Source organism: Podarcis cretensis (genome assembly GCF_951804945.1).
Source record: "Podarcis cretensis genome assembly, chromosome: 8".
Taxonomy (NCBI): domain Eukaryota; kingdom Metazoa; phylum Chordata; class Lepidosauria; order Squamata; family Lacertidae; genus Podarcis; species Podarcis cretensis.
The window spans coordinates 65,202,111-65,227,946 of NC_137177.1; the positions used below are offsets into that span (position 1 = coordinate 65,202,111).

Below are 25,836 nucleotides of genomic sequence, written 5' to 3' on the forward strand. Positions count from 1 at the left end.
CTGGCCCTGTCTCCACTGGACTGGCCCACCGGGGGGGGGGGGCAGAGCAAAGCTGGGGGTGTGGAGTAGCAGAAGGGGGTTGTCAGCTGCCCCCTTGCCCTGCTTCTGCGGTTGGGGGATCTTTTTGAGAACCATGGGGTGAGTGAGAAATCATCTAGAGTTGACTCTTTTTTTAAAAAAAAAATCAACAATTTCATAAATACCAAAATATGGTAAATTTTTCTTTGTTTTTCCCCCGACTCCCCCTCCCATTTTCCATTGTGTTTTTAATTTCTCCCCCTTGTTGCATCCTACATTCTCTCATGGTTATGTCATAACCACCATAAAATAATCTCTTAATTCCCACTGTGGCTCATAGTTCGAATCCTGCTCATGAATTCATCATACTGTAATATTTCTTAAGCCGACTCTTAAGGCAGCCTTTGCCAGCCCAGATACCTTCCAAATGTTTTGGGTGGCAACGGATGGGAGTCGTCACCCAGAATGTCTGAATGGGATGCTGATTGGTAAAGGCTATTCCAAGGAACCTGGTGACTACTTCTTGCGCTTATTAGTAACTGGCTGGTGATTATATTACTATATTTTTCAGAATTCCATGTGAGATGGCTTAGTTGGTAGAGCATGAGACTCATCAGGGTCATACGTTTGAGCCCCATGTTGAACCAAGGATTCCTGCATTGCAGGGGCTTGGACCAGATGACCCTTTTGATCCCTTCCAGCTCTATTACTCTAAGAGGGATTGATAGTTAAACCACTCTGGGAATTGTCACTTCTGTAGGGGTCTCCTAGCAGCTCTCGGCAACTCTGGGGCTAAGAGTTTCTCTCCACTTTTGCTGTTGTTTGTGGGCAGCTCCTGACTCACTTTATAGCTCACCGATTTTGCTTTGCTTCCTCCTGGAGTGTTTTCTCCTGGCTGGGCTGCGTCCTTGAACTCTGATAATGCTCCTTGCTCATCTGGATGCTAGCTAGAGAGGGCTTTATGAGGATGTATATCTGCAGGAATTTTCAGCTCTCGGGAACTCTAGACATGGACACTGGCATGAACCTCAGTTGCCTCCACATGGAAAACCTTACAGGGCTCGCGGCTTTCCCTTTAGCATAAAAATTTGTGGAGTTTAACATTTGCTAAACTCACATGCTGCTAGAGACAGGAGGGACCTTGAAAACGTCTATGATGTTTGGTGGGATTTTATCTTGTATACCACAAATGCAGAAACACAGGACTCATCTAACCACAAGACAATGAGAAATCAAGGTTTCCAAACAGTCTTAAGTACTTTACTAACTTAATATTAAGTGGATATATCACACTGTGTTTTTCTTTATTCTGTTATTTTTATTAATTCATTTTTATCTCACAGAAGCAAATCAAACAGATTGATACTCATTTTTTATTACCAATTTGTTTGATTTCCTCCAGTAAAAATAAAACTGATGGCTTGAGAAAACTGGGTCCACAGTAACTCTGACTAACCTGTTAAAAAAACAACAACATATGGACCAGGTTTATGGGGAAAATGGCATTTTATTGGAATTACAAGTTCCGTTACAGTGTCCAACCTTATGCTGCTTTCAACCTGCTGATACAGTACTTCTTTGTGTTATTTATCTTTGGCTTATTTTGATGATGATGATGATGATTTAAAGGGCATCTGGAGTGGCATTAGTTAACTGGCTCCTTTCTCCCCTCCAGCGTATTCCCAGCTACAGACCCACCAGCTGTTGCAACAGCAGAAGCCAATCCAGCACCAATTTGTGATCCAGCAGCAGCACCCACATCAACCCCTCCAGCCCAGGCCTCCGCAGCTGCAGGTCCCCCCTCCGCCGACCCCCAGCCTTGGGGCGCCCCCCAGCCTGCAAGCCCAAGGGCCCTCGCAGAACCAGGCCCCTGCTACCAGCCTGCCAGCCTGCCAGGCCCCCAGCCAGCACAAGCCTGCTGCCAGCCAGCCCTCGCAGCAGCACATCCCACATCCCCCTGGGCCCCCAGCGCTGGGGGCCCAGAGGCTGGAAGGTGGCTCCCCAGCCAGACCCGCTGGCTGCCCCAACCACGCCGGCCAGCGCAAGTTCCAGCACGCCTCGGCCGTCATCCTTCAACTGCAGCCAGCTGTTGGGACGGTGAGTTGGGCCTCTGGGGGGCATTCGTTTTGGGGTGAGGACTGGGACAGAGAGGTGGAACTGGATCCTTTCCCCCCTCCCCCCGGTCTTTCCTCCCAAGGCAGGCACCTGTCCATCACCTACCTGTCACCCTTATGAGGCTAGGTGATGACTCAAAAGGGGCTTGTCTTTTGGGAACCCACTTGCAAGTGGTTTTGATATAAGCTGCTTGCAAACAGGCTTCAGAGCGATGGCAAGCTGCTTTGCATGCGGGACGGGTGGCCGTGGTTTGGGCAACAGCCCCAGGGACCAAATTCAGAACTCTTGTCAGGCCTGTGCAAGCCTCTGGGCTGGAAGTGCCCCACCCTCGCCTCAGCGCATTGCGAATCGCACAAAAACATCCCAGAGCAAGGAGAATGTCTTTGGTGTGTTGGGCAAACCCTGACTCCTTTTTTAGCTTTGGGTTTCCTCCTTGACCCCAGAACGCCTCAGACTGTTCTTCCCCTGATCTAACAGAGCTCTTCTCATGGATGTTTGTTGTGATAGTGGAGCCTTTGCATCTGCGAGCAGCCTACCTCTGAATACCAGATGATGGGGAACAACAACTGGAAGCCTGTGGGCTTCCCCCTTTAGGCATCTGTTTGGCTACTGTGAAAACAGGATGCAGGACTTAGATAGGCCCTTTTTGGCCATGATCCAGTAGGGCTGTTCTTGGTTTTATTTATTTATTTTTACATATTAGGAATCCACTTAATTAGGCCATGAAAGCAGTGTGTAGCATAGGAATACAATACAGTACCAAAAAAAAAGGGGGGGGAGTAAGTTGTAAAAACAATTAAAACATCCCTACAGAGTTACAATTCTTATTTCATTAATGACTGGGTCATGCCTCGGGGAAGGCTATGATGCTGAGACGCCTGTCTAAGTTCAGCTGGGCATGGATTCCAGAGGGCTTGAGATGTGGCACTAAAAGCCCAGTTTTTAGTACAAACGAAGTGCACCTCTGTTCTGATGTCCTTGCTTTGATGACGTATGGGTCTTTGATCCTGCTCTGGGTGAGGCCACCCACTTGCTCAAGGAAACCAGCCATTTGGGGAGAGCTGCTTGACCTGTTACCTCTGAGGGGGTTGCTGCTTCCACAGGGGCTCCCCTCCACACTTGATGTTCTGCCTTTGGCAGCCTGGTGTGAACACTGTCCCAGTAGCCAGGCCCCTGGCAAGCTGGGGTGGGGGGTGCCCCCTGAGTTCCTCCCCACTCCAGATCTCCTGCCTGCTTGTCTCCTGTTATGGTTAGGGAGTGACACTTCTCTGCAAAGTACTAAACACTCTGACGGGCAAAATGCCTGCAAAACAACAGTGCATCTAAGCCTGCAGTTTCAGGGGGTTGAGGTTGTGCTCTGCCTGTGGCAGGTCCCGGGTTCAGTTCCTGTCAACTCCAGCAAATAGACCTCTGCAGCAGGGCAAGCAGGGGCCTCTTATTTCCCCCTGCTCTTGATGTTTTCCTCCCTCGCTTCTCTCGTCCTTCCTCTGCAGCCGCCACTCAGCAACCAGGAGAATTCCAGGAAAGACCCGTTTCCTGCAGAGAAGCCCCCGGCAGAGTCACGAGTCACCCAGCCCCTACTCCCACCCCAGGGCGCCTTGACGACGCCACCCCTGGCAGCCCCTCCTGAGCAGCAGGCCTCTGAGGGCACTGGGACCACCCCGCCTCACGGTAAGGGGTCTTTCTTTGGGGAGGAAAATGTGCTTCCTTTTTATGTGTGTGTGTGGGGGGGGGGAAGAATCTTTGCAGCCCTTTCTCTCCTGCAGGGTTGCTTTAAAAGGAACCAGAGAGGTGTGTTTTTCTTATTGCAATCTCCAGCTGGAGGAAGGAGAAGGTTGTCAAACTCTACTTGCCTCTGCCTGCAGCAATGCTTCTGAATCCTAAGGAGTGCTTCTGAATAGGCACTCAGGGGCAGAGTGGTGCTGTACGTACCTATCTGTTGTTGTGGGGTTATGAGGGCTGCTCCAAATCGTGGGCAGTTTACAATGATGGCTCCAAGGGAGCCTCTGTGTTCAGGAGCAGTCTATCTCTGAGTACCAGTTGCAGAGAATCAAGCAGTGGGGGAGCATGCTATTTGTTGGCTGCTGTAGAAAGTGGTATCCTGGATGAGACAAAGCCCTCTTTGTCGGATCTATTTTTAAAAGACAGGTGAATTCTACAAGCTGAATTAATTGATATATATTCTGTGTGTGGTTTGGCTTAACGTCGTTCTTACGATTTGGTTGATTGGGAAAGGGGCACACTGCTGGAGAGCACCCCAAACCCTCGGATCTTCTCCCTGTGCCAGAAGGTGTTGGAAACCCTACCTGCCCCCAGCTACTAATTTTTTTTCCTCTCAGAGTTTTATTGTTGCTGATCTCAGGGACTAGAAACTTGCCTCTTGATGAACGTAAAAGATAATCAGAGTATTCTTTGAGATTAACCCCTCCCCCCCAAAAAAAAATTCTGGAAGTGCACGGAATGGATGTTGATCCTGGACTGTATGGAATCCTTAGGGAGATACCACCTAGTTCAGAAACATCTATGCCTTCTTCTCTGTGGATGATGGCAGCTGTAGTCCAAAATACCGGGAAGGCAACAGGTTGATTTACATAGAGATGGTTGGAACTCTTTTCTCAGACAATCTTGAAATTCAGCTTCCCTCTTGAAAGATCAAGTTTCTAGTCCCCTGGCTATGGAAATGTGCGGGTGGCATTTTGTGCATTCTTGGAAGACGGTTGTTGTTGAGGAAAGGGGAGCTGCGCTGATGATCCAGGGGCTGTTTTTTTAGTGTTCTGAGAGACACGTTTTCCATTTCCCCCACCCCACCCGAACATGCACATTCATGAAAAATAAGCTGTAAAAACTGAAATTTCCTTAGCTTGCCCCACCTGGTTCTACCAGGAGAACTGGTTTAGGCTTCCCGAGGGGACCTGGAGACCCAAGTCTCATGAGAAGTTGAGTGTGTTTAGCCTGGAGAAGAGAACTTTGAAATGTGACATGATGGAGCCATATTTAAATATCTGAAGGGCCACCTGCCAGGGATTCTTTAGCTGTGATTCCTGCATTGCAGGGGTTTGCACTAGATGACCCTTGGGATTCCTTCCTACTCTGAGATTCTAAGGCTATTGTCTTCCAACCCTGGTAGGGCTGCTTTTATGTCCCCCTCGGCATGGGCTTGTTTTGGAGAAGGGAAAATGTTTGTTCTCTCCCCCCCTCCCTCCATCATCTTTGCATAGTAGTACTTGATCCTGCCTGCTTTTTGTCCCAGTTCCATGGGGAGGGGAGGGTTCGATCGCCCCCTCCTTTTTTTGTTTGCACTCTTGGGAAGCTGGAGGGGAGGCCCTTGCCGCCTGCCTGCTGCAGAGACAAAAGGCTCTGCAGCTGGATCTTTGACCTGGCTGCACATTCCCTTCGATCAAGTTAAATGGAGCAAACCTTTTCTCCTTTGGGGAAGGGGAGCCCCACATCTGCATTTGGGCCAAGGGAGAGGAGGGGGTGCTTGGATATTCCGCCCCCCCCCCCGGGAACAATGGCCAGCTCCTGCTGCTCCCCTCTCCTCCGCATACCCTTTGTGGGGTGGGGGGTGGGCCACACAAGCACACACCTGCTTTCTCTCCCCCCCCCCAGCTGCTCAAAATCACTCTCACTCTCAGTCCCTCTCACTGCTTCCTTTTTTGTGTGTCCAGTGCTGAAAAAATAATGGAAAGTGGAAACGAGAGAGAGAGAGAGAGAGAGAGAGAGAGAGAGAGAGAGAGAGAGAGAGAGAGATTTTCCACTTTCCATTATTTTTTCAGCACTGGTCAAAAAAAAAAAAAAAAGGAAGCAGTGAGTGACTGAGAGTGAGAGTGATTTTTGCATAAACAACAACAACAAAAAGCCAGCACGGATTCCCCAGATGTCAGTGGCATCCTGTTAGTTGAATGAGGAGCTGAATTTTCATGTCTGCCAGGACTCCCCCTCCCCCAATATCTAGAGAGCAAGTGTAGTGGTTAGTGTGGTGGATTCTAAGACCAGGGAGAGTGGATCCCCACTCAGCCACAAGGCTCACGGAGTCACCTTGCGCCAACCAGTAGATCAGTCTTGCCTACCTTACAGGGTTGTTGTGAGGAGAAAAGGGGGAGGGAGCTGATAATCAGATATCTAATATTCTTTGCTTAGACTTTGTTATTTTAACCCATGTGTGGCTGTACTCCTCCTCTGTGCCCATTTTATAGTTTTGTTGTTCATCTTTTTAATTTTCATTTATTGTTATAACGGTTCCATTTTATACACATTATAAAATGAAAATTTCAAAAACGACATTTTTCCTTTATCAATGCCTGTGATCCCATAAAATGTATACACTGCTAGATTGCTTTTTTAAAAACAACAACCCAAAGTGGTATTCAAATACATTATGAAGAGAAATGAAATCTTTCCGCCCCCAAAAGAGGGCAAGTTGGTACACCACCTTGGAGGAAAAATGAGCTATATATGTAATGAATAAATTTATAAAATCTGGAGAGCTCCCCGTCCCGGCTCTCTGGGGCATCTTGCCATCCGTTGTTGGGAACTGGAGACTGGGTTGCTCCTCCCGTGGCTGCCGCTCAGCCCTCCTTCCCCCGCCCCCCACTCCGGAGGCTGCGGCCTCGGCCCTTCCCTGCTGCCGAGGCGCGCTCGGGGAGGCGGAGGCTCTTGGCGCAGCCAATCCTGGGAAACAGGAGGCGGCGGAGCAGAAGGAGGCGGAGGCTGGCCGGCAGCTGCTGCCTCTGCTGCCCCCGCTCCCCCCTCTCCACCCTCGGCGGGCGGCATTGTTTGCGCTTCCCCTTCCCCGGCCAGCCCGGGCGCGGCGAGAGCGCGGCCCGAGCCAGCGAGCCAGGAAGGAAGGCCCGGCGGGCGCAGCGGCGCGCGTTTTGGCACGCGCCCAGGGCGCACGGAGCAGGGGACCCTTTTGGCACCGCCGCGCGCGCCTCCCTCTCCCGGGGCGAACAGGTGCTCAGCGCGGCCGAGGCGGAGCGCGACTGCCCGCTTTGTTCAGGCCTCTTCCCCCCCCCACCCCACTCCCGATGCTGCGTGGCGGGAGCCCGGAGGCTGCCTCGGCCTGCCGCCGTGCCCGGCTGCCCTCGCCACGGTAAGGGCTCCGGCGGGGACGCGGGGCCTTTGTTCCTTCGCCCTCCGATGGGACTTGGAGTTGCTGCTGTTGCGCTTGAGACTCAGGTTAGCGGCGGGCGGGTGGGGGTGGGGGTGGAGACTTCTCTGTTTGTTTGTTATTAACGATATTTCTCCCATCCACGGTTGCCAAGTCCAAGAAAGTGGAACTGGTCCCCAAAGGGAAAGCACTCAGCGGGAGCGATTGGAGGTTTCCTTTTTTGGATGGGTGTTTGTGTGTGTCAAAAATAGATAATAGACCTTTGTGCCCGGGTTTGTGGTGGAGAGGGGCTGTTGTCAAAGTGACGGGTAAGTAGGGTGTTGTTTGGAATTGCTTGGCTGTGCAGGGTTTAGAGGCAAAGAAAGAAGGAGTTCCCTCAACTCCCTTCTAAATATTATGGGGGTAATTTTTATTTATCGTAAGAGTTGTTTTTCTGGAGTGTAAGGCTTGGGGGTCAGCTCCATTGTTCAGTTGATAGCATTTATACCTGACCTTCTCCAAAGAGTTCAAGGTGGCGTGCAGGGCACTCCTTCTTCATTTTAACCTCACAACAACCCTATGAGACAGGTTAGGCTGAGCGGCAGTGACTGGCCCAAGGCTATCCAGTCAGCTTCATGGCTGAGTGGGGATTTGAACCCTGGTCCAGGTCCTAGTCTGACTTTCTGACCTCTGCCTCAAGCTACTCATGGGCCTCCTAGTAAAGCTGTCTAGAATCGTGCACTTAACTGTTACAGCTCAGTAGAACCTCCATATCCAGGGGCAGGCTATTTGACAGCCCGTGGAGTGTGTGACCTTCTTCTCTTGTTGCCTTGGATGACTTCCAGGATCATCCAGTGTTGTTGGAAAGGTGAACTCAGGCCTCTATGAGCCTTGGATCCAGTGGGGCTCTTTCCTACCTTACTTTCCCCTTTAGGAGGGGCTGTTCTGGGATAACAGCTCCCCCCCCAGTAGTAGGAGTCCCCCTGGGGTTGAGGTTGGGCACTGGAGTAATCCAGAAGCAGGAAGGCATGGTAGAAAATATAGCCTGATGCCATCATGTTGGGAAAGTACCAGTAAGTCTGGCCAAATCTTTTCTCCCCTTCTGAAATTCAGCTCTCAAATGATGGAAAATGAATTCAATCTATATTGCTTCACCATCAACCTGTAAGTGTGTTGCATGTCTGTTTTTAAATAAAAGTGGGCTAAGCATGTGTTTAAGGAATATTTGCAGCCGCCGCCACCCTGCCCTCCCCCCAGGCTTGCAGTTTGCAGCATGATTACTCAGGGGTAAGCCCCACTGAACTTCTTGAATCAGATCTGGCTGTATGGCTAAGCCACGGGGTACTTAAACTGCACATTAATCCCACTGATTCCCAAGGGGACTGAGGGCTGGCCTGTCAAGTTAGAAGAAGCATGCGCGAGCTCCTGTTTTGCGCTCCTGTTTTGCGGTTGAGGGCTGGAGCTGATTTCAGCCAGTTGGGGATGGGTCCTGATTTTGGTGAGACTGCAGACTGAGGGCAGCAGCAGAGCCAAAGCTGGGCGCAAGCTGCCCAGGAAACATGTGCAGGAGGTGGGCTCTCAGCTCAGCTCTCCAGAGTTGTGGAGTCTAGCGCTACCTCTGCCAATCCACAAGACATTAACAGTACAATCCTGTTTTCTTGGAAGCAAGTCCTGTCGAGTTTAGTGGGGTTTGCTCCCAGGATTCCAGACTTTGAATGCCTTGTGGAGGGCACTCGGGGTCTCTCCTGTGTCTTACAATGAGTGTGAGAGAGTTTAATCCCCTAAATTTAATTCTCCATTGCAGGGCTGGGAGACTTGTGGAAAGCTGCCTTGGTCCATCTAGCTCAATATTGTCTGCACTGATTGACAGCAGTGGCTCTCCATGGTTTCAGGCAGGAGTCTCTCCCAGTTCTACCTGGAGGTGCCATTAAATTGGGACCTTTTGCATACAAGGCAATGTTCTACCACTAAGCTACATGCATTTACCTGTGCTGGACACACACCCAACCCCCACCATCCCTGACTATTGAGCATGCTGGTCAGGAGCCTGGAGGCAATATCTGCAGGGCCACAGGTTTCCCTCCCTTGCTCCGCTGAATGTTTAATGCGATGTTAGCTGCTTTGGAGTACAAGTGGGCCTTTGGTGGTTCATTGATTGTTTGTTTGTTTTTAAAAAAGCTCAAAGCGGTTTGCAAAGAGAAAAAGGTTTTGGTCAGTTGACTTGTTAAATGCTACCAAACAACAGTTGCGTTCTCTGAAGCACGGTTGGATCGCAAAAAAGAATATTGCTTTATAAATATTTCAGTCGAAGTATGCTTTCCCTCACTGCAGCCATAAAATTGGTTAGCTGCTGTTGTGAAACCAAGCAACTTTTTTTAAAATAAAAAAATGAAATGAATTATTGCACTTTCCAGAAAAGTTTGATTACGTAGATTTATGTAATTTGACTGACTAGCTCTTCCCATTGACTTCTGTCAACAGTCATTTAGTTGTTTGTTTGTCTTTTAAAAAGCAGAAGTAAGGCAGAGCGGTGGCAAATCTTTGAAAACAAAAGGCGCTTTTGCTGACAAGGCAGCAAGCTGATTGGGAAGGGCACAGTTGCTCAATGGTTAGAGCACCTGCTCTCCATGCAGAAGGTCCCAGGTTCAGTCCCCAATGGCAATATCTTCAGTTAGGACTGGGAAAGATTTAATGTCTGAAATTCCAGAGAGCTGCTGATAGTCAATGCCTGCAATACTGAGCTAGATGGACCAGTGGCCTGGCTCAGTTTCCTAAGTCCAGTTATCATTTGCACCAGTGTTTTGCGGAAACTTTTGCAATAGTTGACCTCATTCAAACTGGAGCGGGTTGCTGGCCTTGCCACTGTTGCTTTAGGGGACTTGTAGGTCTAAATGCATATTGAAAAAATAAGAAGGCCGTTAATAAAGTTGGTCCAATCACAGGTCCCTCTAGCCCACAAGTAAATGCAGTCCTCCAGAGGTTGTTTTTGTTAAGCCTCCAGACAGCTTGCCCACAGCTTGCCCACACCTGACTCTATAGCCTGTGGGGTTTTAATTTCATTTTAAATGTATTGTTTTTTATATTCTTAACTCTCTTTGGTTATTTTATGCATAAACTTCCTTGAGATGGAGGTTTGGAAGGCGATTTATAAATTAATGGTAATAATGATGAGCCTTGACTTTTTTGCCATGCTGGGCAAGCCTGATGGGAGTCAGCCAACACGTGGTGGTAGGCCACAGGTTAGGCACAAGAAACCTGGCTATCAAGGTCGCCTAATGATGTTTGCACCTCTGTTTTGTTTCTGTTTTTAAATGTTTTAATAGGCGCAGCTTGGCTCACTTCCTTGAGCCATATAGGTGGGCTATGTGTAAAATGGGGCCACAGAGAAACCAGGGGTGGGGTTATGGCATGCCCTCCATCACCCTAAAGTACAAAAAATAAACGGAACTTGCTTACTCATTTGCAAAAGCCCAGTTGTGACTGAGCATGCTCAGTAGCTGCAGAATGTTGGAAAAGAAAGGCAGGAGTGGGATTCTCGGATTCTGCGGGGAGGAATGGCTGGCTGGGACCCAGAAATGGAGCACAGAAATGTTCAGAAAGGGTTGGCTACGCTGCCGTACTCCCACTGCAAATGAGCTGTGCTTTCTAAACAAAGCAGCTGCCTAAGGAGCTTGTGATAACAGCACTTCAGCTGGGTACCATCTCCAAGGACACTTCCCTGGAGTGGCTGGCGCGTGACTCATTTCTTATGCAGCAGGTTGGCAACCAGACATCCCCTGGCTGAAAGGGGACCCTAAGTTGCCAACCTCGGCTGAGAACAGACAAAGGGTTTTAAAACATTCTGTCCCTGCCACCACCCAAACTTGGGAAGCTGCCTTTTATTATGAGTCGGGCCACTGGTTCACCCAGCTCAGTATTACCTGCGCTGACTGGCAGGGTTTTGCTGGCAAGAGTCCTACATGGAGACATCAGGAATTGAACCTGAGACCTTCGGTGTGCAAAGCAGGTGCTCTGCCACTGAGCTACAGACCTTCCCTTAAAATCAAGCCAAGATTCTAGTCCTCATGGTTCTGATTGAAATAGGAACAAAAAGAGCTTCCTTGTAGCAGGTCATACCATTGGTCCATCCAGCTCATGGATGTCTACAGTACACAGTGACTGGCAGCAGTGCTCTTTCCTGGAGGGGTCTGTTCCAGCCCTACCTGGAGAAGCTAGGGATTGAATCCAGGACTCTGCATGAAAATCAAATGCCTCCTTAACCACTGAGCTGTGGTTCTCCCCTGGTCTCTGTTATTCCCCTGCCTCTGTTTTATCTCCAGTACAAATGATATTTGAATATAAGCCCTTTTATGGGTGGTGCAGGGTAATGAATGTGTTTCAGCACAGAGATAGGGGTTTTGCTTTAATCTTTGGGATTACAAGCATTGTGATAGGATATTAGTGATTTTGTTTTGGGGTAAATATTTTTAAGTTTCATTTTATAATGTGTATATAAAGCAGAACACTGATAACAACAGGTGAAAATTGGAATAATAATAATAATAATAATAATAATAATAATAGTAATAATAATAAAAAAGCTGTGAAAGAGGCACACAGAATGAGTACAGTTGCACATGGGTTAAAATAACAAGTAAGGCATATTAGTGCTATTTAATTACCAAGTGTGGTTCCAGATTGGCCAGGCATGTGACGAAGGTTGTTTTGAAAACAATGGTTCTGCTGTAATAAAAGAATGCTAAATTATATGAAACGAGTCCAGAGGGTTCTAGCCCTCATCATCCAACAGGCTGCAATAAAGGAATGCCGGATCACCTAGAAAGCGAATGGAGGTTCTAGTCCTTGCCGAAATCTCAAATTACGTGCAGTTTTCTGCATTATACCTGTAATTGTTTGTGTTCCTGGTGCGCATAAGTGGAAAGAGGAAGAGAACTGTCAGATCGCAGAAGGAACATGTGAAAATAAGCTGTTTTCTGTTTTTGCATGGCGAAAGAGGGAGGGGCAAGGAGATTATTTGGCACATGAGTAGGACGGCCTGAGTTTCCAAAGCCTGGGCTGAGTTGAGGAGGTTTTAAAATAGCCACTCGGAATTCTCCTTCTGGTGGCCTGGATGGTGCTGGCAGCTCCCTTCCGTGCGGGGAGAATTCCAGCCAGGGTTTCTGTGCCACTCTTTTCCTGTGGCAGAAGGAGAGAGCTCATCTCAGCACTGAAGCTGTGCCTGATGCATCCCTCCCCCCCCCCCCCACGTCTGGCTGGCCTCCCAGCAAGCTTGGTGGCTCAGAGAGAGAGCTTTCTTGAGGTCTGGCCATCCTACTGGCTGCCCCCTTGTTGCAGATCCTGTGGGGGTGAGCCAGGCAAGAAGACCTGATGCCGTTGCTCAGGGGGTTGGGAGAAACCCAACTTTGAGCCCTGGGTTTCGCAGCCCCTTGTCTGATGCCTTGGAGCCTGCCTGCTCTCTCCTGAGCTTCTCCTCTTCCTCCAGCAGCTGCTGTCTTCCCTGCCTTGCCCCTCTTGTGTGTTCATGCGCCCCATGCATGCCATGTGCTTGCTCTGCGCTGTTTTCCCGATCCTGCTTGCGCAGCTGGGGAAGAGGCGCTCTCTGGAGAGGTGCTCCAGTTTCACACTGCAGTCCATGCCCTGTCAGGTGGTTCCCATGCCTGTTCCCATTATGAAATGGGGGGGGGGGGGAGAGTGGACTGTTGCTCTTCTCTCTCCCCACCCCCTTCCTCTAACCCTTGTAAGGATCAGTCGCATGTCCTTTGTGATTGATTGGCAGGAGCTCCGGAATAGACAGCAGGTGGCGCTCTTCCATGCTGTGCATTGTTCACTTGTGGGACGTAGGAAGCTGCCATATGTGAGAGTCGGACCGTTATGACCCATTTATCTCAGCATTGTCTACGCTGCCTGCGCTGGCAGTGGCTCTTTGGGTTTTCAGGAGATTCCCAGTCATACTTGAAGATGCCGTTTGGGGATTGAACTTGGGAAAAGCAGCTGCTGCTTCCCCTACCAAAAAATGGCCAGGGTCTAATTTGCACAGTTCCAAATAAATGGCTGATTTAAACTTGGAAACCGCAGTATATGATGCTCAGTCCATTGTGGTCCATCTACCTCAGTATTTGCTACACTGACTGGCAGCAGCTATCCAGGATTTCAGGCAGGGAAAATTTGTCGGCCCGAACCGGAGGTTGCAAGGAATGACCCTGGGACCTTCTTTATGCAACGTGTCTATTCGACCACTGAGCAGAGGCCCTTCGCTTAAAAATAAAGCAAGGTTCCAGTCCTCATTTTTCTGAATAAAGGACTGTCTCTAAGTGGGAAGAGGCCTTCTACTGAGTCACACCTTTGGTCATCTAGATCAGGGTTTCCCAAACTTGGGTCTCCAGCTGTTTTTGGATTACAGCTGTTTTTGGATTACAGTTCCCATCATCTCTGATGACTGGTCCTGCTAGCTAGGGATGGTGGGAGTTGTAGTCCAAAAAAAAAAAAGCTGAAGACTCAAGTTTGGGAAACCCTGGTATAGATCAGTGTTGCCTGCATGGATTAGCAGCAGCTCTCCATGCATACAGGCAAGGGTCTCTTCCAGATATAGCTGGAGACACCTCGAGGATCTTCTGCAGGCAAAAGATCTACAGGCAAAACAGGTGTCACAGCCTTTTCTAAAAGGGGCATCGGGCCAGTTCTTTGAAGCCTGCAACCAACTGCAACCCAATTTTCACTTCCTAGTGCAGCACTGAGGGTTGCTGCTACTCAGAGTAGGCCCATTGCCTGCTGAAGTCAGCCGGTGTGACCTGTGTTCATTAATATGAATGGGTTGGCTCCAACCCTGAATTTTGTTTGTACTGTTTGCTGCCGGGGGGGGGGGGAGCCACTCGCCCTCCTGCCTTCCCCAGCAAATGACACTGCAAGGGAATGTTCAGAAGCTGAGCTGCCAACTTGAAATACACCGCAGTGGCCTTGGATTCCCCCAAATATTTGTCCTGCTCAAATGAGAAGCAATCAGTTGAGCTCTCGCTTGGCAGTGCCAGTTGACCTGCGACTTGGCAGTTGTGCCCTCTGCCTGGAATACTTGACCAGGTCATCTGGGATAGCTGCTCAATCATGTGTGCATCTCCCCCTCAGCTGTTTCCTGCCATAGGAAAGGACCCCTTTGTTTCTTAAGGCTCCCTTCTCATAGAGAGATTGTGTGTGAAGGGAGAAGTTCTCTATCTCTCATAATGCTAAAACGTGGGGCAATGGGTTCAGGGCAGAGTTTAAACTGTAGAACTTATTGCCCATGGATTTGTCTACCAGTGGCCAGTGTTAGAAACTCAGATATATAAGCCAGTCGCCATAGGGTACCTTAAACCTGTGTTGCGTTCACCACAATGGAATGTCTAGGCGCCGTTTTGTTTTTACAGTGGAGTTGCGTTGTCGTTGTTGTTACTCATTTCTGTGCCACTTTATATTTTAAAGAACAAATCTCAAAGCGGGTTGCAACGCCTTCAAACATCAAACAATCCAGGATAAAACAAATTTGAGCTTCAAGGAGAATATTTCAGATCCTTCTCTAAGTGACATTTTGCTTTCCCCAGTCACCAGCCTGGCATCCAGAGTTCTCCACACGGTCAGTTGCAAAACGCGCCAGGAGCCTGGCTAATTTCTAACACGGCCAGTGGCCGCTCTGCCTCCACTCTTGGAGGAGGCAACCTGCCTCTGAACACCAGTTTCTTGGAATCGCAAGCAGGGAGAGCCCTTTTATATGCAGAAGTATGTTCTGTCCCACTGAACATACCGTTACAATAAATACGAAGTCAGCTTCCAGTCTTTCTCATTCATTCAGCTCAGAGTTGTCTACACAGACTGGCAGCAATAGGTCTCCAGGGTTTCAGGCAGGCTTCTCTCCCAGTGCTACCTGGAAGATGCTGCCACTGGGGGATGACCACGGGGCCTTTTGCTCTTGTCAGTGAGTTATGGTTCTTTTCTTTCGACATAACGCAGGATCATAGCTGTCAACATCTCCCTTTTTTTAAGGGAAATTCCCTTATTCCGAATAGGAATCCTCGCAAGAAAAGGGAAAAGTTGACAGCTATGTGCAGGGTTCTAGTCCTCATGGTGTTGAATAAATAGCTGATTTAAACAGGAGCATAGGAAGCATGTCTTGTGCCGGGTCAGAATACTGGTTCCTGCCAACCAAATCTCTTATCAGAAGCTAACAAAGCATTTTGGACCTCAGGCAGAACCCCCAAATTAAAATGAGGCCGGTTTGAGTTTTGCCACTGTGGTACCATTTGACACCCCTGCTCATCCGCCAGCGGCTGGATTGTATGCCGTCAGAAGCGGCTGCGTTCCCCCTTTGTTGGGTCTCGGCGCGGCAACTCCCAGCATGCCTTGCTTTGAATCCTTGGCGCCGCGTGCGAAGCACATCCTCCAGGGTGGTTAATATTTAATGCAGAGCTGGCTGGGCGAACGGACCGCAGTCTAGGAAAGAGAGAGAGAGAACGCAAATCCCAGAGTCTCTGAGGAGGTGGCATTGAAAGGGGTCTGGAGTGGGAGGTGGGGAAGAAATGGTTTTGTCTCTCGGCTGCGCCTGAGCAGCCAAGGATTATGGACCCTCTTGTGTGGGGGTGCTAGCGGGGGGTGGGTGGGGTCGGCAGCTGTGGTGTGCAGAGTGCTTTGGCACTCCAAATGATGTCATCCGGGCAAAGCTGCGACTCTGGTCATCCCCCGAAATCGAAGTTGACATGCAGATTAAAAACGGGGGCCCGGATTCTGCTTCAAGAGTGAGCGAGAAAGAGCATAAAACTGAGTGTTCCTTGTTCATTTTATGGCTTGGTTTCGTGTGTTCTGCTCTTGCCCTTCTTGGGAGGGGCAGCAAGTTACGTGGGACAGTTTCCAGCAGCCGTTAGGATCTTTTGAAAAGGAAAAATATATAAAGTGCTGGAGAGGTGGAGCTGGCTTTTGTTCATTGTTCCACCTTCTGTATTTCTCACGTAAAAAGCCTTGGCTTATGGGTGGTCGCGGTTAGGATTCTGGTAGCGTATTTGGACATGAAAAAGGAGATGTGGAGAAGATTGGGGTGGGGAAGCAAAGTGATACAGGAGGGGAATAGCCACAGTGAAACATTTTTTTTCTTCAGCACAACATGAGCACAAACTTGATGCGTTGACATAAGGATTCTCAAAACAGGAGTCCAGGCTCCGTTTGCTTCCAGTGTGTTAAGTAGCCCTGTGTTGCATATGTACTTTGCTAGTTGCCTGTTGGTTGTTTGAGAGCGGCATTCGATCGTGCCAGAGTTTGCAGATCATAGAATCATAGGATTGTAGAGTCGGAAGGGACTCCAAGGCTCTTCTAGTCCAGCCCCTGCAATGATGTGTTGTGCAGGTGCGTTGGCTAGAGAAGTTTGTGGGTTGCTAGCTCTGTCCACACAGTCCCTGGGATTCAGCCGCTTTCTGCCACATTCAGCCACTACAAAACTTTAATGTGGCCTTCCCGAGCCTCCTCTCTCTCCCCATACAGTGTTCTGGACTACAACTCCCATCATCCTGTGCTGGCTGTGCTGTGCAAGATTTTTCAGCCGGGGGCGGGGGGCGGTCCACTGTCCCTCAGACCTTGTGGGGGGCTGGACTAGATTTTGAAAAATAAATAAAAAATGAATGAATTCCTATGCCCCACAAATAACCCAGAGATGCATTTTAAATAAAAGCACACATTCTACTCATGTAAAAACACGCTGATTCCCGGACTGTCTGCGGGCTGGATTTAGAAGGTGATTGGGCCGGGTCTGGCCCCCGGGCCTCAGTTTGCCTACCCATGGTCCAAAGCATCTGGAGGGAGTTCAGTTGACAAGCAGCCCTTCTCAGATGGACTTACCTGCCAAAGAATTTCTCTGTGTTACAGAAGATTCTGGGGCATCAGTGTACACCCAGTTTGTGCAAGGCATCAGTCTGGTCCGGGCAACATTGTCATTTCATTAACAGTGATTCCTGTGTTGTGGGAAGTTGGGCTCGATGGCTCCTGGGGTCCCTTCCAATTTGATCATGCTGTCGGTAATAGCATCACGTCTCTGATTTTCATTTCTTGAACAGACCGTATGTGTGTCGTAAGGGGTTCTTGGAAATCTGTCCAGATTTGCAGACAGCCTAATTCTTTGCTGAAAGGTTATTTAGTTACTGAGTTTTTTTGTGCCGTTCCCTTAGTGGAAGAGGGTGGGGTGTTGATCTTTACTTTGGTACAATGTTGCAAAGGGACTTGTACATCCCTCCCCCCAAAAATTCTCAATGCAAAGCTTAATTTGCTGGAATTAGTGCAGCAAAGGTCCAAGGATTCGTAATTAAAAATAAACAAATCACAAATTTTCACCTTTCAAACTTCGCAACTCTTTCTTTCTTGGGTGAGGAGTGATGGGGGCATTTAGGCGACCAGAGTGATACATAAATGGAAACCTTTTAGCTACAAATTAAAACTAGCATAATATCCCAGTTGGATAAAAGGGTCTTCACCACAAGTGTCTACCTGCTGGCTTTCTAAACTTGTTTTAAATGTATTTTTGGGGTGGGGGTGGGGGAAGCGGGTGTTAAAACTTTTGTGTAAATTGCCTTGATATGGTGGTTTAAAAGGCAATTGATAGATTAATTGTAAGACAGTCCTTCCCTCCTAGTATCTGATTGTAGTCAGTCCGGGCTAGACCCCCACCCACTGAATCCTTTCTACAGTTGCAGAATTATTGCATTTTGAAGGGGTGCACTTGTAATGTCCAATTCTCAGCCCCCCCCCAGTGCTTAGACTCTAAAGTGGTTTCAGAGTCCAGGAAGGGCTATACCACCTGGCACCTGTTGACAGAATGAGGACAGCAGAGTGGGCACCTATGCCAGGCAGGGTGCTTGTCTTAGCCCCACCCCCTGCAGTTGTTAGCAGTTTGGGGAGTATTGGAGGAGAGCGTGAATCCCCCCCAAACCCCCCACTCCACAAATCATTTTGCAAATTGCAGAGGAATAATTTAAAAGGGGGCAATAGCATATTTCTCTTCCTATCATGGTTGCTAGGGGATGTATGTGGGCTCTTTTTTGGTATATTGTTATATTCTCTGTTGTGTTGCTGTTTTGTCACGTTCTTATGAAATCGCTTTTGCCCTTAGCATCCTCGTTTCCTTTCTCCGCGAGCCGCTTTGAGTGCGGCTTCCCCTCCACAGAAAAGCACCATGCGCATAAAATTGCGACCGCAGCAGCTCTCTGGTGCAGCCCCCTCCAGAATCTGGCGTTCAGGACTGGAGGTGGCAAACTCCCTTGGGAAGTATTTGTAGAAGCCTGGGACGGATTGTATGTAGTTCGGCCGCTCACCTCCCGCATGCCACAGACAAGTCTTTCCCAGGCTTCTGTGCCGGTTGGAAAGAGAGGGCATGGATTTAAAGCCAGGGGTCTGCGAGCGTCAGAGTTGGCGCCCCCCTGCCTTGGGCACGCCGGGTCCTCTGTGCCATTTCTTCTGCTCCAAACTGCCTGGCAGACTCCTTCTCTCTCTCTCTGTGTGTGTGTGTGTGTGTGCTCCTCCTTCCTTCCACAACCCTCTCTGTGTGTGCTCCACACAGAGGTTGGAAGGGGGGGGCAGGCATCCCATGCGGCTTGTAGCAGGAGCAAGTCAGCTGTATGGTAATGGGCAGAGCGGGCGGTTGGGGAGGGCGTCGGAGGGGCAGGGCCGGTGGTCCAGCCTCCTTGGTGCTTCTGCCTTTGTCTCAGCTTGCCTGTCACACTCGGCTTCCCTCCTCTCCCTCCTTCTCCCATGCAGAGGCCGGCCGGGACAGCCTCCGCCGCACGCCTCCGGACGCCCCCGGCAGCCCCGGCATGACATCGGGGAACAACGGCAGCTCTGCCTCCACCGTTGCCGGCGCCCCTCAGAACGGTGAGAACAAGCCGCCCCAAGCCATCGTGAAGCCGCAGATCCTGACCCACGTCATCGAGGGGTTTGTGATCCAGGAGGGGGCTGAGCCGTTCCCGGTAGGTAGCCAATAAACTGGGGTGGGGGGGTGAGTTGGGGGTGGGGGAGCCTGAGGGCAGCGCATGGGTAGGTGTTGGTGGGCTGCCTTTGTTGTGCGGCTTTGGGAAGGGTGGGCATGGAAATCCCATTGCAAGAAAACTTGAGGGTTGTGCTTGGGCACGTGCAGAAGGCAAAGGGTTTCACCCACCCACACCCTGGTGTTTCTGTTTTCACAAAGGCTGTGGGGGGAGAGTGAACTTGGCTGGGACTGGAGGGGGGCAGAGAAACTGGTCGGAGCACAGAGCCGGGGGTGGTGGGGTGGTTTACATGGTTGGGATGATTCAAGGGAGCCCAGGGTCCGGTCCCTCCTTGCAATATAAAATCTTACCAAGTCTCAAGCACGTTTCAAGTGCTGTGATGCCACTTTAAGCAGCTGTGGCTTCCCCCAAATAATTAGAGGAGCCGTAGTTACAGGTGCTGCAAGTTGTAGGGGAGACTCCCTTATCCTCCGTTCACAGCTACAGTTCCCAGAGTTCCCTGGGAAGAGCTATTGATTCTTAAACCACTCTGTAGCTCTGGGAGGGAAATTCAGGGTCTCCGAACAATTCTTAACAAACGGCACATCCCAGGATTCTTTGGGGGGGGGGGAATTCAAGGTGGCACCATAGCGCTTTAAATGTGTCGCGTGGAATGTGGCCTCCAAATGCGCTGTTCAGAGATCCCTGCCCAGCCAGGCCAGAGCCACCCACCCACAGCCCTGCACTCCCATTTCTGGCGCTCTTGTTTCCAAGGTGCATATAGCCAAGCGTTTCTCCCGCTGCAGCTGTCAGTCGAGTGTTCGCCCTCCCCTCGTCCTGCGGGGCCAAGGCCACCCGGGTCTCCCTGGAAGAAGAGAAGGGGGAGGGGGCTGCCTTCCAAGCTGCCTTTCGCCGACTCCCTTGTCGAAGCACCTCCCTCGCCCATCTCTCCTTCGCTGGAGGTTTGTAGAACAGAGGTCTGGATGGCCGTCCGGCAGAGGCGATTCCAGGGGGTTGGACTAGATGACGCTCGGGGGGTCCCCTTCCTGCTCGACGTGACTGTGGTTCTTTGCCAGGTGGGGCGCTCTTCGCTGCTGGTGGGGAGCCTCAAGCAGAAGTATGCCCAGGACCTCCTGGCCGAGAAACCCCAGCACCAGGACAACAACACAACCACCACCACCGACTCCGAAATGGAGGACCCCTATCTACAAGGTAGGCCCAGCGGAAAGCCTAGGTAAGCAGAGAGAGGGGGGGACCTGGAGCATGTGCAGAGTGCCTTTCACTTGCTCCCTCAAGGATTGATGGGGCAGCTTCCCAGCAGAGAGGTGTCGTATCAAAAGGTGCAGAAAAGCAGAACAAATATTTGGCACAACCCTCTTCTGCAAAGGTGGAGAACCTGTGGATGTTTCTGGGCTCATAAGATCACCAGCAGAGGCTGCTGGATGAGCCTGTTCTCACAGTGGCCGACCAGTTGCCCCAGGGGGAAGCCAGACTGGGAGAGTCCCTTGTCTAAAACCCTTGAGAAACGCTGCCGGTCTATGCAGGCAATAGTTAGCTGGAGGGAGAAAGGGTCTGCAGTTCCTGACGTTCCTGTGATGGGAGCCACATCTGGTGGCCGCAGGTTCCGCAGGTACCTGGCTGGAAAGACAACAATCAATTGCTGGGGGTCGGGCTAGATGACCCCTGCGGTCCCCATTCGGTTCTGCCATTCTGTGGTTAAGAGGTGCCTGATCCAGCAAGGCTTCTTAAATGTGGGTGCAAGGGTTTGGGGGGCTTTGCTGCCTTTTGTTGCTTTGAGGTGAGGGGTCCTAAAAAACTCTGCTCTCCTTCCCCAGAATCCAAAGACGACGGATCACCCCCGAAGCTGAAATGCGAGCTCTGCGGCCGCCTTGACTTTGCCTACAAGTTCAAGCGGTCAAAGCGGTTCTGCTCCATGGCCTGCGCAAAGAGGTACCTCCCTGGCAGAAACGTCTGCCTGCCCTTCTCCTTGAAAGCAGATGCCTTGCTTGCGGAAGGTCCTGATAGCATCTCCAGGCTGACAGCTCTAGGAATCTCCCCTGCCTGAAAACCCAGAGAGCCACTGCCAGCCAGAGTAGGCAGTGTTGAGCTAGATGAACCCAGGGTTTGACTCCATTATAAGGCGTATTCCCACGTTCCACAAATTTTTTGCTGGGTAGCAAAAAATTATATAGCTGATTACTCTACACACACACTAGGCTGCACTGCTTTTATTGTCTGTATTTTAACATGGTTGCTATTTATAGTGTTGTGGTGTTGTTTGGGTCTGATTACTTTCCAGAAATAATAATAATAATAATAATAATAATAATAATTATTATTATTATTATTATTATTATTATTATTATTATTATTATTATTATTGATTGGATTTATATACCACCCTATACCCGGAGGTCTCAGAGCGGTTCACAGAACAAAATAAAAACATAAAACCACAAAATATACAATCAAAATAAAAACAACAACCCAATAAAATATCTTGTATGTTTTTAAGCTTTTTGTATTTTGCCCGGTGTTGTTTTAATTTGCGAGTTGGCGGGGTGGGAGAAGGAGGGGTAGAAATAAAAACAATCATAATTAATATTACAAGGTTGGAACGTTGGCCGTGCACAGGCTTTTGACCTTCTCTCTGTCTCTCTCTCGCAGGTACAACGTGGGTTGCACAAAGCGCGTGGGGCTCTTCCACCCAGACCGCAGCAAGCTTCAGAAGCCCAACACGCCTCCACACGGCCGGCGTCGGACCTGCAAGGGCTCCCTTCCCCCGCTCAGCAAAGAGAACAAGAAGCAGGTAAGAGCCTTCTGGAGTTATCCAGGGGCAAGGAACTTTTTCGCATGCCGAAGGTGAAACTTGGGAGCATCAGGTATCTCTTTGTGCCTCCCTCCAGCACACCTGCCACAGGCCCAAGAGGAGCATAGTGCATGGTTTTACCTTTCTTCTTCTTCCCCAGAGTCCTCAGTTTCTGCCCTCTAAAAGGGCCCTGTCAGGGTCCTGCATGGAGGAACTGCAGCATTTAATCCTCTCCTCAAAACCCTGTGAAGTAGGTTAGGCTGTGAGAAGGCAGTGGCTAAGTGCCCAAGGCCACATCCAGGAAGCTTTATCCATGACCAAGTGGAGATTTGAACCCAGGTCTCATGTACCACTTTCCCCCCATGTTATCCTCACAGCAAGTGGCTTTCTAAGAGGTGAGGCTAAGAAGCAGTGACTGGCCAGTGAGCTTCATGACCAACGAATAGGGGACTTAAACCCAGTTCTTTCCCAGGTCCTAGTCCTGCACCCTAACCACTACACCACACTGTCTCCCCTGGAACACGATAACAAATTGGTTGATACACATGCTTGGAAGAAGAGTTATCAGCTGCAGAGTGGACATTTGCTTTCAGGCAGTGCCGGCTTCAGTTATAATGATAATTTTTTAACTAAATTTGTATCATTGAAAGATCTCAAGAGTCAACTTCAGGGGAAAGGTATTATTTGCTGCATGTTAATCTGCCCATAATTTATGCAGAGATCCAAGGGAAAGATTTCCTTGCTGATGTGTGGGAACAGGAATACCCAGTTCAGTTTCTTCTGAGCTGTCTTGTGACAAATGAAGAAGCTCTTTTCGCACAGTCTGCAAAAAAAGATTACAAAAGGGAGACGATATTGCTAAAGTTGAGTTCCTCTCCCTTTTTTCTTAATCTAACATTGCTGATGTTCGTTAATATTAGTACTGCATTCACATTTTGGTATATTGTAGTGTAATTTCGAAAGGTTTCTCAATTTGGTTGAATTAAGTAAATAATTCCAGTTGGGTTCTGAATAAACAATGAATCGTTCCTGTTCTGCATTTTATTGTGTGGTTACCTTCCTCTCATAAGCTATGCAGACTGCTATTCTATGAGCTTGTGGAACCAAAGGGGGCAGTGGCTCCAAAGAAATTGAGGAGCCCAGGGAGTTAGCGCAGTAAACATACAGATGTTGTGACTGAGCCCTCCAGACAGCAGCTGCCAACCAGAGGAGGCAGCACTGGGCCGGATGGGGCGATAGCACAGCCTCCTAAAGTGAGGTGCTCCTCTGTGTTTGCAGGCGCCGGTATCGCTGCCCCCTGGCTCGGGGCCCATTTCCGTCTCTGGGTCTCTGCAGCTGGCTCACGTGCAGGAGGACTCCAGCCGCTGCTCGGACAACTCCAGCTATGAAGAGCCCCTCTCGCCCCTCTCGGCCAGCTCCTCCGCCTCCCGCCGGCGCCAGGGCGAGCGCGACATGGAGCTGCCCGATGTGCACGTCCGAGACCTGGTGGGCATTGGGCACCACTTCCTGCCCAGCGAGCCCACCAAGTGGAACGTGGAGGACGTCTACGAGTTCATCCGGTCCTTGCCCGGTAAGGATTAGGGCCTTCCGCCTGCCTGCTTAGGAAGGGAACCTTGGAGCGGTCCAAGTTGGGCAGAAGTGAGCCTGCCCCCCACTCTCCCAATTCTCTGGTCTGGTGGGAAGCCCAATATTTTACGGTGTTGCTACTTTAAGGAGTTAAGTTTATGGATGGATTTGATTTGGTTACGGAAATATCCCAGGGGTCATTTAGCCCTAACTTCCCTGCATTCTGGGAACCACAGCTGAAGCATCATTGGCAGATGGCCACCCAACTTCGGCTTAGAAATCTCCAACCAAGGAGAGCTCACCAGCTTTTGAGGGTGGTGCTGTGGGTTAAACCACAGAGCCTAGGGCTTGCCGATCAGAAGGTCGGCGGTTTGATTCCCCGCGACGGGGTGAGCTCCCGTTGCTCGGTCCCTGCTCCTGCCAACCTAGCAGTTCGAAAGCACGTCAAAGTGCAAGTTGATAAATAGGTACCGCTCCAGCGGGAAGGTAAATGGTGTTTCTGTGCGCTGCTCTGGTTCGCCAGAAGCGGCTTAGTCATGCTGGCCCCATGACCCGGAAGCTGTATGCCGGCTCCCTCTGCCAATAAAGCGAGATGAGCGCCGCAACCCCAGAGTCGGTCATGACTGGACCTAATGGTCAGGGGTCCCTTTACCTTTATCCCACTGTTGGAACAGCTCTTATGAGAAATTCTGACTGTTTTCTGGTGATGATTAAAAACATAATAAAACATTAAACATGGAAAACTCCCGACAGAGGGCTGTATTTCAGAACTCCTCTAAAAGTTGTGTCATTCTTAATCTGCTTGACGTCCAACGAGAGGGCGTTCCGCAGGGAGGGTGCTGCTGCTGAGAAGGCCCTCTGCCTGCTTCCCTGTATTCTCACTTTCTCGCAGTGATGGGGCTTTTCCTTTCCTCCTGCCACAGGTTGCCAGGAGATTGCGGAGGAGTTCCGGGCGCAAGAGATCGACGGCCAGGCCCTACTGCTCCTGAAGGAGGACCACCTCATGAGCGCCATGAACATCAAATTGGGCCCAGCCCTCAAAATCTACGCCCGCATCTGTATGCTGAAAGACTCCTAGAGGCCTTCAGGCTGGGGCGGGTGGGAGGCCCTGCTGGCAAACGGATGCTTTCTTTCTCGGAGGCTGGGAGGGGCTGGGAACAAAATGGACTCTGCTTTCTTCTGCCTCCCACTCTTCACAATGCAACTTGAGCACAGAGGCAGCACCCCCAGCCTCCCTCGACGACGGGAGGGGCGCGGAGGGACCCCGACTCGGGTGGGATGACCGTAAGCTAAAGCCGTTGCGGGGCTGTACATAAATATGTAGCATTAGCTTCCCCCCTGCAGCAATGGAGAGAGTCGTGCAACCTTGTTTTTTTAGTGGTGGGGGTGAGGACCCTCTTCCTCGCCCTGGAAGCTGCTTCTCCTGCGTCCCAGAGACCCCCCCCCCCAAGGATCGGACACACCTACTTGAAACCTCAAAAGCCAAACAGGACCATTGCCTTAAATTTTTTTGTAGGCGTGTGTGTGCGTGCGTGTGGTGCTGGGTAGTGCCCTGTTTCCTCCTCCCTCCCTGCACCCTTTCCTCTTCTGCTATATCTCTTCCCAAGGCACAGCGGGGGAAGCAGTTGCCCTGATAGATCTCCTGATTCCCATGGGGGATCGTGCAGAAGGGATCTCCGTCCAGTCTCGCAGGGGTGTTTTGCTCCCCCTCACACTGTTTTGCTTTGGTTTTTTTAAAACAATTTTTTTAAAAGGGGAGGAGTAAGTAGCCAAGCGCAAGTCGTGCAAACTGGCTGGCTGACATCCAGGACTACTGGGGGGAGGCCTCTATTCTGATTTGGGACCAGGTCTGCAGCTGCCTTAAAAATTTAAATAAAAGGCCCTTTTGGCCCCTGCCACAAACACCTCACCCCCCCCATTCTCCCCCTCCCATAATATCAAGGCAGGGCAGGAGGAGCCGGCTCTCTCCCTGGAAGATGGGGCTGGCCTCAGGATTGTCGAGAGTGGACGGGCTTTTTCCTCGGGTGATCAGGAACTGCGGGGAGTGGGATTGCAGCTGAGCTGCACCCCCCCCTGCCCCTTTTGACGGTTTGTGTGTGGTGCCCCCCTTCTTTGTGCTGGCCACTCTCCACAGCCTCTGGGCTGCAAGCAAAAGGACTTTCTACTGTTGCCCCCCCCTCCTCTTTTTAATAAACGCCTTTTGGAATTAAAAAAAAAAAAAAAGACGCCATGTATTTAAAAGGCTTCATTGCTATGGGGCTGGGTGGTTGGGGGCA

At 50.2% G+C, this 25,836-nt stretch overlaps 1 protein-coding gene across 4 annotated transcripts in view; it reads left to right on the forward strand.

The window, feature by feature from the left end:
* The window catches only part of PHC2 (polyhomeotic homolog 2), a 61,079-nt gene extending 35,820 nt beyond the window's left edge, over positions 1 to 25,259 (forward strand). For 3 of the 4 annotated variants that reach the window (XM_079986861.1, XM_079986862.1, XM_079986864.1), the window contains 9 exons: positions 1,694 to 2,115; positions 3,627 to 3,804; positions 18,980 to 19,188; positions 19,992 to 20,147; positions 20,262 to 20,397; positions 21,021 to 21,135; positions 21,853 to 21,994; positions 23,273 to 23,564; positions 24,484 to 25,259. In XM_079986861.1, coding sequence (XP_079842987.1) covers positions 1,694 to 2,115; positions 3,627 to 3,804; positions 18,980 to 19,188; positions 19,992 to 20,147; positions 20,262 to 20,397; positions 21,021 to 21,135; positions 21,853 to 21,994; positions 23,273 to 23,564; positions 24,484 to 24,638 — 1,805 coding nt within the window. In that variant the 3' untranslated portion in view covers positions 24,639 to 25,259. The remainder of the gene's footprint in view (positions 1 to 1,693; positions 2,116 to 3,626; positions 3,805 to 18,979; positions 19,189 to 19,991; positions 20,148 to 20,261; positions 20,398 to 21,020; positions 21,136 to 21,852; positions 21,995 to 23,272; positions 23,565 to 24,483) is intronic. The other variant, XM_079986863.1, reaches the window with a different exon arrangement.
* Positions 25,260 to 25,836: the final 577 nt, after the last annotated feature.